The sequence below is a fragment of the Pan paniscus genome, chromosome 16 (assembly GCF_029289425.2).
Source record: "Pan paniscus chromosome 16, NHGRI_mPanPan1-v2.0_pri, whole genome shotgun sequence".
NCBI classification, from domain to species: domain Eukaryota; kingdom Metazoa; phylum Chordata; class Mammalia; order Primates; family Hominidae; genus Pan; species Pan paniscus.
In genome coordinates, this window is record NC_073265.2 from 91,302,182 (window position 1) to 91,320,743 (window position 18,562).

The window sequence follows — 18,562 nt, forward strand, 5'->3', positions numbered from 1 at the left end:
ATGCATTGTCTCCACCCCAAAGTGAACAAGGGATGCATGTAACATGCATGTTTGCTTACTATGTATATCAATGTCCCCCCTTTGTGAATATTCATAGCTCTTCTTATAACCTGTTAAATATTTATACTTGGCCAATCTCATCAGCATAAATTCCTGTCTTACTTGTCCCTCCCTTGAAATGCCTGCTTCTGGTTTCTGCCAGAAGCTATGAAGCTTCCTAGCCTGCAAGATTTCAGGCTGCAACCCCTCAGAAGAAATGAAGCTCTCCTTTACAATTTTATGAACCTCATGATTCTTCAGTTGACATAACAATAACCTAAAACATGTAGCTTTGGGGCCAGGTGGTGGGCAGAAGCTAGAAGGGATTCTTATTACAAGGTGCCAGAAACAGATGGTGGGTAACACTGTCACCAGAAGTAACATGGAAAGCAGAAAGGGTACCCAAAGAACTCATGGACTTAGCTGGCGAGATGTCCAGGCAGAATGTAGAAAATGACAGCCGATTTTTGGCTCCCTACGGTAAAATACAAGAAGAGAGGTATAAACCAAAGGTGAAACTAATTAACTTTTTGAGCCAAGTTTAGAGGAAATATAAAGCCACCAGGACCTGCTGGGTTCAAAAATGAAACCTTCTTATCCTTAGACTGTCCCAAAAAAGACTCACAAGGCTTCAGGACACGGATCAAATTCAGATTATAATCATCAAAGCACAGCCTTACGGTAAAGATCTTAAGGGCGGGGCTGTAAGACACTCTGTGAAAACCTCAGAATGATCTACTGTAAGTGCATCTAGTAAGGCTTCTGCAAGTCTTAGGAGTGTGCTTTGTAGACCCTTTCCGTTAAACACGAAGGCTCTGAAGACTCTGCAGTGTACTATTGTCTCACAGTAGCCTCCCAGGCAAAGAAGGATCGGTGTCAGAAAGATGTGGATGTGGCTTTTATCTAACTGTGTTGATGATACATTTATAGAAAAGGACTCGCAAAGTTTTTAAAGGAATTGTACTAGCTTAGATTGAAAGGCAGCACAAAATGAAATAAGGGCTTTGGATTCCCCCAGCCTTCTACAGGAAGGAATCAGGTTGAGAACAAAGCTACCCCAGGCCAGGCACGGTGACTCATGCCTGTAATCCCAGCACTTTGGGAGGCTGAGGCAGGCAGATCACGAAGTCAGGAGATCTAGACCATCCTGGCTAACATAGGGAGACCCTGTCTCTACTAAAAATACAAAAAGCCTGGCGTGGTGGCACGCGCCTGTGGTCCCAGCTGCTCGGGAGGCTGAGGCAGGAGAATGGCGTGAGCCTGGGAGGCAGGAGGTTGCAGTGAGCCAAGATCACGCCACTGCACTCCAACCTGGGCGACACAGCGAGACTCTGTCTCAAAGAAAAATAAAAAATAAAAAAATACATAAATAATTTTTTTTTTTAAAAAGAAAGCTACCCTAAGGCACATATGGGCCATTTCTTACGGAAGAGAAAGGATGACTCAGAGGGCAGAATCACAGCCAGGCAGAGCAAAACTGGATCTTAATCAAAGTGTATCTCTTGACCCTGGGGCAGTGATGACTGGTAGATACCAGAATTTCTACAGATGGTGACTACTATGTGCCTCCTACTCTACCCCACTCCTTTTTGAGTAAGACTATCTATTGCATTATTCCTCAAGCACCATTTTATAATGTGAGGGAGATGGGAGGATGAGATGGCTGATAGATAACTTGAGTTTTTAGTTCACAGGTCTTAAACTGTAGAGGAAATGTACTTGATAATCTGTTCCCAACAAACTGCACCCGAGGAGCCTCATCCGCAGCTAGGCCTGATTCAGATGATGTCATGGATTTTTGAGCCAATGTAGTAATTAGATGAGCCTTGGAATTATTTGTTAAGAATAGAACACATTGGAAGAGTAGAATGGACTTCCCTACAGTCCTTTGGGGCTGAAAAGACATAAACCCACCAGCCTGTTAAGTGGAAACCCAAGGGGCTCATGGCCTAGAAACAGGAATCAAAAGTTGAATCTTATTAAAATGGAAGCCAGCCCTAACCCAGTGCAATCTCTGATTGAATTCAATATCAGTCTTTAATAGCGGCAGAGGGTGAATGCTCCAGTGGGAGATATCATCTAGAGCCTCTACACCTAAATTAAATATAATACTTGGCATCTAATAAAATATTACTTGATATGGGAAGTGACACAACCATAATAACAAAAAACCAACAGAAAAAACAGCTGAGTTCCCTAAAAGGTTTTTTTCATGGTAAGGCCAATTCCTTCAGACAAAGGTATCCAGAAATTCAAAGTTCTCAGTGTCGTCTGTGTCTGTCAAATATTCCCATTCCAAGCCTCAGGGACCCATGCCTTCCCAACCAGTGCCCTTACCTTAGAATAAGAGATCACTGGGTTTGTGCATTTAAATGCCTTTACAGTTTGGTGACCCTCACAATCAGGCCCTGCTCCAGTTCATCAGCCACATCTGTCTTGCATCTATAAAAAATAAGAGATCCCCTTAATGCCACTGTAAAGGCTTTCTGTTCATTCTCCATCGATTGTACTCCCAACTTGTACAGTAGAAGGTGCCAGGGGCCATGCTGATTTTCCAGAGAAGACAGCACATCCAAATCAGCAGCTGTGATGGTCATCACCACCTGCCTAAATGTAAATCTCTGATAATCTTCAGTGATTCTTCAAGTCTCTCCCACTGCCCTCTGATCTCCTACCACTGCCTCGCATTGGCCAGTCCCTACTGGAAGATGTGTACTCCAGGTGATAGAATATAGAGAGGTCAGCCTCCAGGGGCACAGCACAAGAAGAAAAAGAAGGAGAACAAGACTGGAGAAGCAAACGGAGAATAACCAGCACAGGCCACATGCCATGGATTGTCTTCTCAGAAAGTTACTGAAGAAAGTGATCCCCAAATGAGAATTAAAGACAAGCAATGAAGAGATATACAGGGACCAGGAAAAGAGACTCAGCATAGGAAGAGACATGAGGGGAGTGGCCAAGATGATGAAGAAAAGAAGTCCTAAGCCATCAGTTTGCAAGAATCTTAGTAGCAAGTTAATTCTGGAGTAGGACCATATTTGAAAAAAAAAATTACTGAGCAATTACCTGAATCATTGCAGAATATGTTGCAAGGAGATTTGTAGTTTTTGAGAGAAATTGGAGCATGAACTAGTGGTAGGCACATAAAAAAACTAAGTAAATGAAAAATTTAGGTAACGATTATAGGAAAGACAAAACAGTGCAAGCATGGAAATGTAATCCCAGTAGTCCACCCAGATCACCTGTGAACACTATCTACACAGTCCTTATCATGTAAATACTAAAGACTTTCCCACCTATGAACTTGTAATACAAGTAGGTATTTTGCAATGTTGGTTTTTTCCTCTTTCCTCTGGAGCTGCCAAATCACCTGGGAGTCATGCTATAGGCAAAGGGAAGCATCAGTGGCCCATGGAGCACATTTGGAGAAGCAATGCGTCACGGTTTAACACTCTGTACCAGAGATGACACTTTCTCCTTTCTTCTTTTTCACAGGGAGTGCCACACTCAGTCTAATGCTTACCTTTATATTCTACATGGTTTAGAAACTTATATGGACAAAAAGTGAATTTCATGAAATCCAGGAATGTATTCAGGGGAAACAGAAATTATCTCCATGTTATTATTAGAAGGTACAATCTAGTACCTCACTTTTTTTTTTTTTTCTTTGAGATGGAGTCTTGCTCTGTCACCAGGCTGGAGTGCAGTGGCACAATCCTGGCTCACTGCAAACTCCGCCTCCCGGGTTCAAGCAATTCTCCTGCCAGCCTCCCGAGTAGCTGGGATTACAGGCGCGCACCACCACACTCGGCTAATTTTTGTATTTTTAGTAGAGACAGGATTTCACCATGTTGGCCAGGCTGGTCTCGAACTCCTGACCTCAGGTGATCTGCCCACCTCGGCCTCCCAAAGTGCTGGGATTATAGGTGTGAGCCACCGTGTCTGGCCAGTATCTCACTTTTAACCTCAAAATTCTTATTAATGTTACCAAAGAAAAGTTAATGGAAACGCTTGACCACTTTATTATGAGAGAAAATAGTAAAAATGTAAACTGGAATTGAATAAGAATAAAACATTTTAAAGTTAACTTACTCGTATGAAATCTGTAAGCATATTATAAATGAAGGCTCCTCTGGGAAGGAAAAAACAGCTTCCAGGACTCAAATCGTGGAAAAAGAAAAGTTCTTGTTCCTAGATTGAAACAATAATTGCATTTCAAATGTCATCTGCTATTGCTTAATATTTACTGCACACACGATATGCTGGGAATAAAACATATAATACTCAGTTATTTCCATCTTCTCTAGTAATAGACATTCCAAGGCCATTCAACACTTATACCTAAATGCATGCAACAGCATATGTAAAATTTCCAATCATATTTATGCCTAATTAGCTTTGAACTTAGCTTTTACTTCACCTTCTGCTATTCTCTGCGAATTTTCTTACTTGGCACACTTGGAGTACGGCACTCATGGGGAGACAACACAGTAGAAAGACCAAAAAAGTTCATTGCAGGAGGTGGGCTTCAGGTGATGATGATCATCATGGCTGCTGCCTACTGAGAGCCTATCCTGTACCAGGCACCGTCACCCAGTTTCTGTCTTCACAGCCACCCTGCAAGGCTACCCAGCAAGGAAGACAAGGACACGGAGCTTGCCCGTCATCTAACACAACTAGTGAGGACAAGGACTGGGCATAAAGCTCAGGCCGAGCTGCTTTCCAATCCGAGCTTTTCCTTCTACACGCTGCTCTGTCTCCCAGATACAAAGGATGCTATAAAGTGCACAGAATGTAAAAAACAACTCTTTTTTTTTTGAGACTGAGTCTCACTCTGTCGCCCAGGCTGGAGTGCAGTGGCGCGATCTCAGCTCAGTGCAACCTCTGCCTGCCGGGCCCAAGTGACTCTCCTGCCTCAGCTTCCAGAGTAGCTGGGACTACAAGCGCGCGCTGCCACACCCGGCTAATTTTTTTGTATTTTTAGTAGAGGTGGGGTTTCACCAAAAACAACTTTATTTTTATATCATGACAAAAATAACAGAAGGGTACAATTTTCAAAAATTAATAAAAGATATAGGAAGGAAAGAGGTTAGAAGACATCTGGGGTATTAAAATGAAAGAACTCAGCAGCAGACTGTGAGTGCCAGCAAAATAGGAGAGAAGAAGAAGAAATCTTATTTTTAAAGCAACTTAGTTTTGTGAGACAGGAACATGTTGGCTTATGATTACATCTCTAGTGATTAAGATGTGGGGCATACCTTCCCGATCTTCCTGTGATCTCGATTCTTTGCTTCTTCTTGGAACTTTTCCCAGTCTCTCATCATCTTGTTATCAGGAAAGGATATTCCATAGATCCTCTGCAATGTTTCCATTTCCGGATTGCCCTCCCAATACGTTGAGGAATTCTAAATATCAAAGAGGATTTTGGTAAATATATCAAACATTCAGTTGTAAGTAAAACTGCTCTTAAATACAAACGCAATTTTCCACTATAATATCAACAAAGCAGCCCTGCATGGTGGCTCATGCCTATAATCCCAGCACTTTGGGAGGCCAAGGCGGTTAGATCATTCGACCTCAGGAGTTTGAGACTAGCCTGGACAACGTGGCAAAACCCCATCTGTACAGAAAATACAAAAACTAGCCAGGCACGATGGCACATGCCTGTAATCCCAGCTACTGAGGAGACTGGGGCAGGAGGACTGTTTGAGCCCAGGAGGTCGAGGGTGCAGTGAGCAGTGTTTGTGCCACTGCACTCCAACCTGGGTGACAATGCAAGACCTTGTCTCAAAATCAAACAAACAAACAAACAAAATCAACAAAGCTTAAAGAAGACTATTTGTAGTGCTGGGAACAATCTTAAAATGGATTCTAACTAAACCTTCCCAGCCTAAATTATACCATTAACCAGCAAATTATGTAGAGTCTGCTATGGATTCTAGGAATGACAGTGAGAGCACACAGAAAGGAGGGAAGGCTAAGCAGCAATCATAATCACCAAGGATGGGGCAGAACAGACGGTAGGTATGGGGAAGTAAAGGTCGGTCTTGCTGACCTACAGTCAATGATTAAGAACAGTGCCATTAGCCAGCCCCATTTTACCTGTAAGAAAATCAAAGCCAAGAAAGGCTGGGACTGCCAAGTCAGTCCCATGCCTCCTAATCCCAGAGCGATGTTTTCTCCATTACAACATCATATCCCCTTCTGCTGTTTTCTTTATGCCGCAGTACATTACTTTCACATGCAGACAAATATTCTTGCTTACATCAGGGCTATTCAAGAAAACCATAGTATACAGAACAATATTTTAAAATAGTGTATGAAAAAGGCCAGGCGCAGTGGCTCATGCCTATAATCCCAGCACTTTGGGAGGCCGAGGCAGGCGGATCACCTGAGGTTAGGAGTTCGAGACCAGCCTGACCAACGTGGTAAAACCCCATCTCGACTAAAAATACAAAAATTAGCCGGGTGGGGTGGTGCACGCCTGTAATCCCAGCTCCTCAGGAGGCTGGGGCAGGAGAATCGCTTGAACCCAGGAGGCGGAGATTGCAGTGAGCCAAGATCACACCACTGCACTCCAGCCTGGACAACAGAGCAAGACTCTGTCTCAGAAAAATAAAAAATAAAATAAAATATCATATGAAAAAGAAATGTTATAACACTTACAATAAGGTAAAATGATAAACAAAAGCTACCTATAGTGTTCTAATTATCAAAATTCTAAATGATTTTATTAGTTTTCATCAAATAAGAATGAAATATTTTAAAATATCATGATGTTCAGACTACGAAAGATATGATTGAATAAGATATGATTAAAATCCTTTAATAGCTAGTGCACCTTAAGTTTACTGTATTAAAAAAAAATCAATGCTTACCTTAAAAATTTTGATGGCTTTAATTTTTCCAGTGTGTCTTACATGTGGACCTTTGCAAAGGTCAATTAATGGACCGCACCTATAATGAAATATTTAGGACATGCTCAGGCACAGTTACAGTGTTCTGGACTATTCATTATAAGTCATAATATCCTATGTTTTAGGTAGAGCTTCACTTATTCATATGTAGCAATGCCATTTTTAATTTAGGGTGAAGGAGAGAGGTGATTCATCTAGCCTCAGAGTCCACTCTGCCCTCTAGATTCAAAAACCACAGAACATCTTCTGAAAGAAACTAGGCAATTCTCTGATTAAAAACTTAAAAATTACAATGAATACAAAAAGGGACTGGCTTACAGAGTGGCAAACACGAAAATGTCATCTCTTTCAATGGCCAGTCTTTGTGTATTGTTCTCTAGGGAGAGAGCTTGTAAGCAACACTCAGATGAAGGGAAGGAATGCCAAATTAGCATGAAAGGCTTCAATACTCTAACCTTTAAATAGAAAGTCACAGGGCCGGGTGTGGTGGTTCACACCTGTAATCCCAGCACTTTGGGAGGCCAAGGCGGTTGGATCACGAGGTCAGGCATTCGAGACCAGCCTCGCCAACATAGTGAAACCCCGTCTCTAATAAAAAATATAAAAAATTAGCTGGGCATGGTGGTGGGTGCCTGTAATCCCAGCTACTTGGGAGGCTGAGGCAGGAGAATCACTTGAACCTGGGAGGCAGAGGTTGCGGTGAACCGAGGTCGCGCCATCGCACTCCAGCCCGGGCAACAGTGCAAGACTCCATCTCAAAAAATTAAAAAAAAAAAAAAAGAAAGCCATAAAAGAAAAGCTTTATTTTTTTTTTCAAAAATTAAATACAAGCCATTCAAATTGAAAAACTACAAAAAGTGTCAATGTTGACCTAAGTAAGGTTCTCAAACCCAACAGCTCAAGCATTAGAAGCCAGAAATTTAAAACTTAGCCTGTTTTCTACATTTTCATTTATTTTTAAGCTTTAAGAAATGCACCGTGCATAGCTTTGCACAAAGGGGATATGATTTTACTTACAGTACAATTAAACCAGAGAACCATAAGTCCTTGATGTGGAAAATAAGTACCATGAGGGAGAATATCTGTGGTTATAATTAAATAAATACCAGGTCTTCTAAGCCGGTACTGTGATAGTCCTAGCAGCACCCAGATGGCCGGAACACACGGAAAGGGGAACAGCAATGACATATAAGGCGTATACACACGAATAAAGAAAAAGGCGCTCAGGAACCTGAGGTTAAACGAACAGAGCTAAGTGATTCTGGTATTAACTTCACTTGTCTCCTCTTACATTTGATCCTGCCTTTGTTTCCCAGTATTTTCTTTTGGTCTCATCATGAGTATCCTGCTAATGCAGGAAGACTGTACACTTGGACTCTGGACAATGGGGCAGACTCTTCTACACTTGCACTCTGGACAGTAAGTATGAGGCAGAGAATCACTGCCGAGGAGATGGCTTGTAATGGCCCCCACTGCCACATTAATAAGAATGTGGAAGGACAGAATAGAAACTCCTTTCCCAACAGTATCACTCACATGGAGAAAAATCCTGTTATAGCTAACACCCAGGAAACAAAATATGGGTCTCAGTACTGTCCTGATTACTAAAAAGGGGAAAATAATCATTTCTCTTTAGTGAAAACATTTTGAAGATTGTAACTACAGTAGATTATCAACTACACAACTTGAAAAATCGATCTCCAACCAGAAAACAAACTCGGCCTCTACTGCTAACACCTTCAAGTTTACCACTGAGCAGCGTTTACCATGTGTGGACACAAACCTGTACACGGTGGTAGTTGCAGTGTTAACTTTCTCATTCAGAATGCGGCATTTAAATTTATTGTACTACGAAGAAAAACATATTTACACATTATTACACACAATGTTGAAATGAAGAAAACAACTCTACTTTTCTTCAAGAAACATTGAAAGGTCATCTACTGATGTTCTAGGTGCTGAGACACGAGGGATACAAAGAGCTCACAGCCTTGAGTGACACCGTGCAGCATGGAGGCCACAAGCCATGTGGCTACTGGGCATTTCAAATGCCATTAATTTGTTGTTGTTGTTGTTGTTTTTGAGACAGAGTCTCACTCCCTCACCCAGGCTAGGGTGCAGTGCCACCATCTTGGCTCACTGCAACGTCTGTCTCCCTGGTTCAAGCGATTCTGCCTCAGCCTCCCGTGTAGCTGGAATTACAGGCATGTACCACCATGCCTGTATTTTATTTTTGTATTTTTACTATGTGCTAATTTTTGTATTTTTAGTAGAGACAGGGTTTCACTATGTTGGCCAGGCTGGTCTCAAACTCCTGACCTCTAGTGATCTGCCTGCCTTGGCCTCCCAAAGTACTGGGATTACAGGTGTGAGCCACCACACCTGGCCTCAAACGCCACTAATTTGAAAGAAGATGTGCAGTGAGTATAAAACACACTGGACTTTGGAAGTATAATGTTGCAAAAAGAAGAATAAAATCATTCGTTAATCATTCTTTATACTGGCTACCATTGAAATGATACTTTTTATATATTGGGTTAAAAATTTGTTAAAATTAATTGCAACTTTTACTTTTAAAATGTAGCTGCCATAAAATTATAGGTTACACATGTAGCTCAGACTAGTGGATTCCATTATGTTTCTATTGGACAGTACTGTTCTAGAAGATCTAATTTTAACATTAATCAATAAAATTCTGAGAAGGACACAGCTATATTATTAATTTGTATAAAAACAAAAGCAAAGTTTATCGTAATGATGATATATTTATAAAACTAAGGGTTTTTTTCCTTTTCCTTTCTTTTCTGCTTCCATCACTACTATCGGGGTATACAAGGCACTTTATATTAAATAACTACTTAAAGGAGCTAGTTGTTGGGAGAAAAACCCGTATCTGCATGATTTAACTGTTTCATATCTATATATTCACAACAAATCATTTTCCTTAACAAAGATTAATTGTGTTTAGTTCTTAAAAGTAGCTGCAAAAAAGGCAACCCACAGAATTAAATATTTGCAAATCACTTATCTGTTAAGAAATGGATATTCAGAATATATCAAGAACTCTCATAACTCAAATACAAAAAAACCTAATTAAAAAATGGGCAAAAGAGCTCAACAGACATTTCTCCAAAGACATTTCTTCAAGAAAATACACAAATGGCCAATAAGCACATTAAGATGCTCACCATTACTACGTCATTAGAGAAATGCAAGTCAAAACAAAACCCCAATGAGATACCACTTCACAACCATTAGGATGTCTATGATTAAAAAAAAAACAAAACAAGTGTTGGCAAGGATGTGGAAAAACTGAACCCCCTGTGCATCACTGGTGGGACTGTAAAATGGTGTAGCCACTGCACCAAATGGTATGGTGAGTTCTCGAAAACTTAAAAACAGAATTGCCATAGGATCCAGAAATTCCCCTTCTAAGTATATTCCCAAAAGAAGTAAAGCAGAGACTCAAACAGAACTTTACCCACCCATGTTCACAGCAGTGCTGTTCACAATAGTAGCCAAAAGGCAGAAGCAACCCAAGTGTCCACAGGTGGATGAATGGATCAACAAAATGTGGTCTATCCGTACAATGGAATATTATCCAACCTTATAAAGGAAGGACATTCTGACACACATTAAAATATGGATGAATCTTGAGGACTTTTTGCTGAGTGAAACAAGCCAGTCACAAAAGGATAAATATTGTCATGATTCCACTGATATGAAGTGCCTGGAGTAACCAAATTCAGAGACGGAGAGTAGAATGGTGGTGGCCAGGGGCTGGGGGCAGGGCGGGAATGGGGAGCTAATGTTTAATGGGTATAGAGTTTCTGACTGGCAAGATAAAAAGCTTTGGAGATTGGTGATGGTTTGACAACATTGTCAACGTACTTAATGCCACAGAACTGTATACTTAGGATTAAATGGTAAATTTTATATGTTATATATTTTACTGCACAAAAAAGAATACTGCAACTTTTTACCAAAACCAACTCTATTTTTTTATTCAAGCCCACAAAACTAATAATACTGTGTTTTCAAAATACATGTTTTTGGTTGGACGTGGTGGCTCACGCCTGTAATCCCAGCACTTCAGGAGGCTGAGGGGGTAGATCACTTGAGGTCAGGAATTCAAGACCAGCCTGGCCAACATGGCAAAACTTTGTCTCTACTAAAAGGATAGAAAAATTAGCCAGGCAGGGTGGCACATGCCTGTAGTCCCAGCTGAGGTACTGAGACAGGAGAATTGCTTGAATCCAGGAGGCGGAGGTTGCAGTGAGCCAAGATAGTAGTGAGCCAAGATAGTGCCACTGCACTCTAGCCTGGGAGGCAAAGAGAGACTCTGTCTCAAAAAAAAAAAAAAAAAAAAAAAAAAAAACCCAAAAAATAAAAAACAAAATGTATGTTTTCTCCAATATGCATGTTTTAAAACATAAAGTCAGGAATATATTTAAGTATGTTGGTCAAAAAAATACAAAGAGAAAGTTACTGTTTTACACAGGTTACTCTAGGTTAAAATGTGAAACAAAAGTTAACAGAAAACTCCCACAGAAGAGAGAAAAAGGCAGCATTTTATATGGGATTATAAATATTGTTGAATTTAGGGGACAGATATTCACAATACTCAGAATTAATCAGATTTATAAACACACATGTGAAAATTATTCACCTGGCCCTTTACCTACCTATGTCTCCCCTCAAATGTTCAGGAAATAGATGGGGAGGGAAATGTCACAGCAAGTAACTGGTAACAACCTCACAGTAGCTTAACAGGATTGGAACAATTTGGTGAGCAACAGGTAATTATTTGGGGGAAGGTGGGGAAGCTAGTCTATATTGATTTCTAATATTCCTAGTAAGAGGTTTAGGAGTTTCCCCAAGTTACCTTAAACATTTCCAGGAGGATTTCCTTGCTGACTTCTAGTCTTTCAAAAGGTTGCTTTTCTTTTATGATGGCTTTACATATATTCTCCAGGGCTGACAATTCTGTGCTGGACACTGCTCTAAAAAGAAGAGCAGAGAACCGACATCCATCTTCCAGACATTATGCATTCCCTCTTTCCTTTGTCCTGGAGCCTCAGCGGCCATAAATTTGAATCTGCTGTCTTATTTTTCCAGGACTTCAGAAAGTCAAACGTTCATACAGTCACTACTCTTGTGTCTCAGTGAGGGAGACTGGGCATCAACAGGTGCCAAGACCTGCCTCATTTCTCCTCTGCTGCAAGGGGAGAAGGAAGCCCTGCTAGGAGACACCCAGGTGGACTGTGAGCTCCTCTGAGGTCTGTTCTTTTGTGCGGTCTTCCTTACCCTTCACATGCTTTAGTTTTGCTCAAGAGCCAGATGCAGTGCTCATCACGTCCCTGCCCTCACTGGCTATGGAACCAAGGCTGGGAGAGATCTGTATGGACTGCAGAGTCGCGGTGCTCCCAGCAGCACTCAGCCTCCGCTATGCATGGACTAACTTCCTTTCAGTCACCCCCTGGTCAGTGCTCACTCCCTCCTGCCACACTAGCTTCCTTGCCACTCCTCAAACAAGCCACACATATCCCCACACCAGGACAGTCCCACAGAGGCCTGGAACCTTCTCCCTGCAGATGTCATAAGTATCCCCATCCTCAGGGCTTGCTCCCTCCCTCCACTCCGGTCTGCTTCAATGCCACCTGCTCCTTCCTGCCCACCTGCCTGTCATGGCACACACCTCCTACACCTGGCTGATGTTCCTATAGTCATCACCACCAGGCAGCAGATGGCTGCTTGTGCATTTGCTGTCTTCCCCCAAACACTGTTAGCTCCATGAGGACAGACTGGTTCCTTCACTGCTGAATCACCAGCACCCAGCACAGAGCACACAGCAGGCAGCAAAAACATCTTGCTGAACGAATACTGGAGCCGTGTTAACAAGAGATGAACGGGATGTGATACTGTGATACACTAAGAAACACATATCTGGTCTTCATCCAGATTTCTGGCACAGGGTTTTTAAAATCCTGAAATCTCTGGAGTGATACGAGTGTCTTTTGTGTGCTGATGAGATGACTGGTGGCTAGGTCCCCTAGGTAGCTTCAGAGCAGGAACTGGTCACCACAAAGACCAAGGCATGATTAAAGGGTTGGGACTTTCAGCACCCCCACCTGCCTCCTTAGGGGAAAGGAGAGGGGCTAGAGATTGGGTTATCACCAACGGTCAATGATTTAATCAATTGTGCCTCTATAATGAAACCTCCATTAAAATCCCTAAACAACAAGATTCACAGAGCTTCCAGGTTGTTGAACACATCCAGGTGCTTGGGGCATGGCGCCCAGAGACACATGGCATCTCTGTGGTCCCTCCCACATACCTCACCATAAGCATCTTTCATCAGGCTGTTCATCTCTATCCTTTGTAACATCCATTATAATACACTGGTAAGGTAAGTAAAGTGCCTTCTTGAGTTCTGTGAGCCAGTCTAGCAAATTATTGAACCCAAGGATGGGGTCATGGGAACTCCCGATTTGTAGCCTGTAGGTCAAAAGTATGGAAGGCCCAGACTTCCAGCTGGCATCTGAATTGGGGCCAGTCTTGTGGGACTGAGCCCTTGACCTGGGGAATCTGCATTAACTCAGGGTAGATAGTGTCAGAATTGAGTTCAATCATTAGACACCTCATTGGTGTCCAGAGAGTTGGAGCGCTGGCCATTGATTTGGGAAAAAACCCACACCTTTGAGATAAGAATTGTTGTAGGTAAACACAGTTTCATGCTTGTGAGTAATAGTGGTTCAGATTGGACAAGTCTGTAAGTAGTAGCTACACAGCATTGGGTGCTTGGTTGGGGAGGTCATTAAGCAGCGTGCAGGAGAAGGTAAAGACAAAATGCACCATAGTCATCCAGGCCAGAGATGCCATGGGGCTAACTTAAGGCAGAAACAAGAGGAGGAGAGGGGGGTGGGAGAACTATTTAGGAGATAAAATTGGCAGAACTGGACTAAACAACTGGATGGTGGCGTGGTGGTGAAGAGGAGGGAGGAAGTAGAAGGATCAGAGGTTTTGGTTGTGGCAGTTGGAGGTACCCTAGGAGCTATGAGGAATTCAGGGCAGGAGGTGGACGAGGCTGGCTGTTTGCTAACGATTCAAGCATAGACCTATGGAATGTGAAGCATCTGTGACACATCCCTGTCCTGCACTCAACTATGTGAGATGTTTGGCTGAGGTTAATGAGGTCCCTGATTATCACGGAGCGAATTAAACTAGCCTCTCTCTAGGAATTAAGCTTTCAATTCTGGTCTTAATTAATACCATGCTCTAGCAAGTCCAAGATTAGATAAATAGCATATCATATTCTTCTGGGGACAAAAAAGAAAAGAATCTTAGAAGTATCTCTTGAATCTAAACTAGATTTGACTAAAAATAATTTTTAGTTAAATGCCTTAGACCATTTCTAAACTAAAAATAATTTTCAAAATTGGTCAACCAATCTATAATCATCTTATGCAATACAGGTGACCCTTGAACAACAGAGGTTAGAACTGCATGGGTCCACCTATATGTGCATTTTCTTCTGCCTCTGCCACCTGGAGACAGCAAGACCAACCCTTCCACTTCATCAGCCTACTCAACGTGAAGATGAAGAGCTTTATAATGATCCACTTCCACTAAATGAATGGTAAATACATTTTCTCTTCCGTATGATTTTCTTAACATCTCTTTTCTCTAGTTTATTTCAAGAATACAGTATATGATACACATAAGATACAAACTATGTGATACTCAACTGTTTATGTTTTCATTAAGGCGTCTAGCTAACAACAGGCTATTAGTTAAGTTTAGGAGGAATCACAAGTTGAACTCGGATTTTCAACTGCATGGGCGTCGGTGCCCCTAACCCCACATTATGTAAGGGCCAACAGTATATAGTTACTAGGCTAGTATGTAACCATTACAGAACAATACAATTGAAACACATGCATTCACAAGCCAGTATTCAGTGTGTTACCTGTCTTCAATGAACATGTCATAATAAAATCCATTTTCAATGGGCGGACCGTAGCACAGGTGGCCTCCATAGTAAAGCTCCATGGCCTCCCCAAGAATGTGAGCACTGGAGTGCCAGTACACCTGCATGGCATGGACAAAGAGGCCATTAGCTACCAAAAGTATATCATGGAAAATTAGTAGTAAAATGATGTAAACCAGTAGAAAATTTTAAGGAGATACATGGCAAGACCAAGGGCAGCAACATCAACTTGAAAGGAAAATCTTCAATGCCCACTTAGAAGAGAATGCTTTCTGAGCCCTCCCTGACATTCCACCAGAGCCACTTGCTCAGTGCCAGTGTGAAGCTGCTCTGCTGAGTGGCAGCTAGAGCTCGGCCACAACCCCACTTCCTCTGTGCATGTCAGCCACGAGAGATGAACACCTCTCAGAACAGCCAGCAGAGCAGCTGTGTGCAAACCTGATTGAAGCCCAGAGTAGGAGGAAGGCCGAGGAGTGCCAGATGCTAGCTGTCTTCCTTTTCTCCAGGGGCACCCTCTCTGAGCTGGACACAGAGCACTGAAGTGTTCCTGACACCACTAGAGTTAACGAGATCCTGCATCTCCAGAGCAGTCTTCGTGTGTTGAATAGCATGTGACTGTGGAAGTTTGAAAGATGTCTCAGGAAGAAAAAAGTGTTGCCAGGGAACGTCTGCTGGCTGCCTGGGACCCCTGAGAAGTGTATATATGGGCTCATTAGCCACAGTCCAGAGCCCGGTTGTCAGTCCTCCAAGTTCAAAAAGTTGATACTGTTTTGAGTTCCCAAGGAATTCATTTTAGTTTATGGATAAACTGAAATTAACCAAAGTCACCAAATAAATATAGGTACCAAAGGAGTAAGATAATCAACTCATCTTTCAGCACTTTCTTTCTTTTTATTAAATAGAAAGCAAGTTACAATTAAAAAGCTGTTTGATAAAATGAATCAGGGCAGAAGGAGTCAGATGATGGAGCACTCTGTGCAATCCCAGCCCACAGCAATAGGCTGGGATATGATTTGCAGACAGACCCAGAGGGTCAGTCCTTAGGGCACAGCACTGCTCCTTTGGATGCTGCTAGGCAGGCTGACTGCTAGCATCAGCCCAAATCTCCCATGTGGTGCACTGTCCACACCTACATATTTGTTGAGCCAAACACTCTGCTGGGTATACAACAGTGAAAGAAACAGACATAGTCACAGCCCCCACACAGGTACAGCCTATTGGCGAAGACACAGGCAATAAACAAACCTGGACGTGCATAATTCTAAGATGGTGTTTAAAAGGAGATGAACAGGGCTCTGTAATATAGAAAAATGGTAAATGTCCTGCATTCATGGAGACTCGGGAAGGCCTGTGTGACTAACACGTAGGGGATGTGACAAAGCATAGCTTGAGAAAGGTTAGAGAGGTAAGGAAGGGCCAGAGACCATGCAGGCCTTGGGGAGGAGCTTGCATTTTACTCCAAATGCAATGGGATGCATTAAAGGGTTTTAAGCAAAATGATTAAATTTACATTTACACACATCATTTGATAGCTCGATGGGAATGAATTTCAGGGGACAAAACAGCAAGTAGGCAGTTTCTTGGGTGGTTCTATAACAAGGTGAGTGCGGATTCTCAGCCAGTGGCAATGGAGAGGGAGAGAAGTGGACAGATTCTAGATATTTTAGGAAGTAAAATCTACTGGGCTTACCCCTCACTGGAGATGGAGTTGAGGGACGGGGAGGAATCACACAAAACCTCCAAGGTTCTGGAATGAGCTATTGGGTATGTGGTGGAGTAATGCACTGACTTAGGCAAACAGGAAGAAATAAGTTTTGGGGTTAAAATCGAAAATTTCATGGTGAATGTACTGAAGATTCTTGTACAATATCTACATGCAGATATCACATAGACAGTAGTGCATAAAAACTGAGGCATGGCTAGCTATGGCTGGAGAGTTGTGAATTCAGTCTACAGTACTGAACTTTCTGAAAATCACTTTTAAATATGGTTTTATTAATAGTGTACTGTTTACATATTTAATGGTTTTACTTTGCATATTTTAAACAGAAATTATAATATGCTTCTTATAGTTTAAGGAAATTTAGCATAAGCCTTGCAATTATTGTAACCTAAGCTAATCATAACTTAGGTTTCATGAAGATAATGGACAGCTTGAAGGGCGACTGCAACGTTCAGGCGACAACGTATATCAGAAATCATATATCACATGCATATGTGAAAAATGTGGTATTTATTTTATAGAAAATTATATTAAGTATTTAAAGGATATCTGAGTCTTGTAATTTCTTCCAATTCTCCTATACATATTAAATTATAAAGTAGACCCATTTTTAATGGCCTATTAACAATTCATTTCAAACACACGTTGATTTAACAACCAAAGCATTCTAACTTAAGGAAATGATTATTGTAAGAAATGATAAGGCTGGGCACAGTGGCTCACACCTGTAATCCTAGCACTATGGGAGGCTGAGGGAGGCACACTGCTCGAGCCCAGGAGTTTGAGAACAGCCTGGGCAACATAGCAAAACCCTGTCTCTACAAAAAATATGAAAAATTAGCTGAGTGTGGTGGTGTGCACCTGTAGTCCCAGGTAGCTGGGAGGCTGAGGTGGGAGGATCACCTGAGCCAGGGGAGGTTGAGGCTGCAGTGAGCCGTGATTGCGCCATTGCACTCCAGTCTGGGTGACAGAGTAAGACTCCATCTCAAAAAAAAAAAAAAGAAAGAAATTATAAATATGGGCTACTTTAAAAACTGACATGTATTTGTATACATTCATGCCACAAATATTCATTAAACATCAATAATCAAATTTTAAATCTTAGAAACCCCCAAAAAACTCAACATTCGTGACTTCAATATGTGGCCTCTTATATAATGTAGTTTACAACATAACTACCCAAAGTTTGGCTGTCTGGTTTTTAAATACTCACAGCTTGAGCTTCCTCATTATCAAATGTAAGCAGCTCTAGAGAAGAGTCCCCTTCCAATGGGCGGTCCAGGTCCCACAGTTCACCATTGACTTTGGCTATTACTGTGCTTTCAGCCAGTTCCTGACTAAGAAGACAAAAGCCACTTGGGAGTTAACTTTATCATTGTTACAATGATTCCTCAAAAGATTAAAAGAATTTCTAGGGTTTTTTTTTTTGAAGTGTATAAAAAGTACAAACGTAAACTAATAGGACAGATATGTCTTGTTTTACAATATTTATTTTATGTAGAAAAGTAATATACATTCACTGTTTAAAAAAAACTTGGAAAACTGAGAAAGCCCACAGGATAAAATAAAAATCACACATAAATATCATAAATCACTGCTTATAACATTTTGGTACATTTCTATCCAGTGGTTTTTCTACCTCCACCCACCCCATGCACACATATGTGCTGTCTTTAAAAGCAGCTGCCGACATAATTGTATAGCTTGCATTTTCTGTCATGCCTCAGATTGTCTTCCAAAGCAGTCTGTATTTATTTATTTATTAATGAATTGTATTGTATTTATTAATGAAGTATTGTATTTATTAATGAAGCCTCCAGGGCTGCACACTGAGGTCGCCTAAGTCTTGTTCTCACAGAGTATATCACACAGACATCTGTACACAGGCATCTT

At 41.6% G+C, this 18,562-nt stretch overlaps 1 protein-coding gene across 2 annotated transcripts in view; it reads right to left on the reverse strand.

Moving 5' to 3' along the window:
- TARS3 (threonyl-tRNA synthetase 3) overlaps window positions 1-18,562 on the reverse strand; it is an 88,800-nt gene that overhangs the window by 42,221 nt on the left and 28,017 nt on the right. For both annotated transcript variants that reach the window (XM_034939527.3, XM_063596960.1), the window contains 7 exons: window positions 17,883-18,006; window positions 14,926-15,047; window positions 11,842-11,959; window positions 8,740-8,804; window positions 6,918-6,996; window positions 5,298-5,444; window positions 4,132-4,230 (listed from right to left, as the gene is read on the reverse strand). In XM_034939527.3, the coding sequence (XP_034795418.1) occupies window positions 4,132-4,230; window positions 5,298-5,444; window positions 6,918-6,996; window positions 8,740-8,804; window positions 11,842-11,959; window positions 14,926-15,047; window positions 17,883-18,006 (754 nt within the window). The remainder of the gene's footprint in view (window positions 1-4,131; window positions 4,231-5,297; window positions 5,445-6,917; window positions 6,997-8,739; window positions 8,805-11,841; window positions 11,960-14,925; window positions 15,048-17,882; window positions 18,007-18,562) is intronic.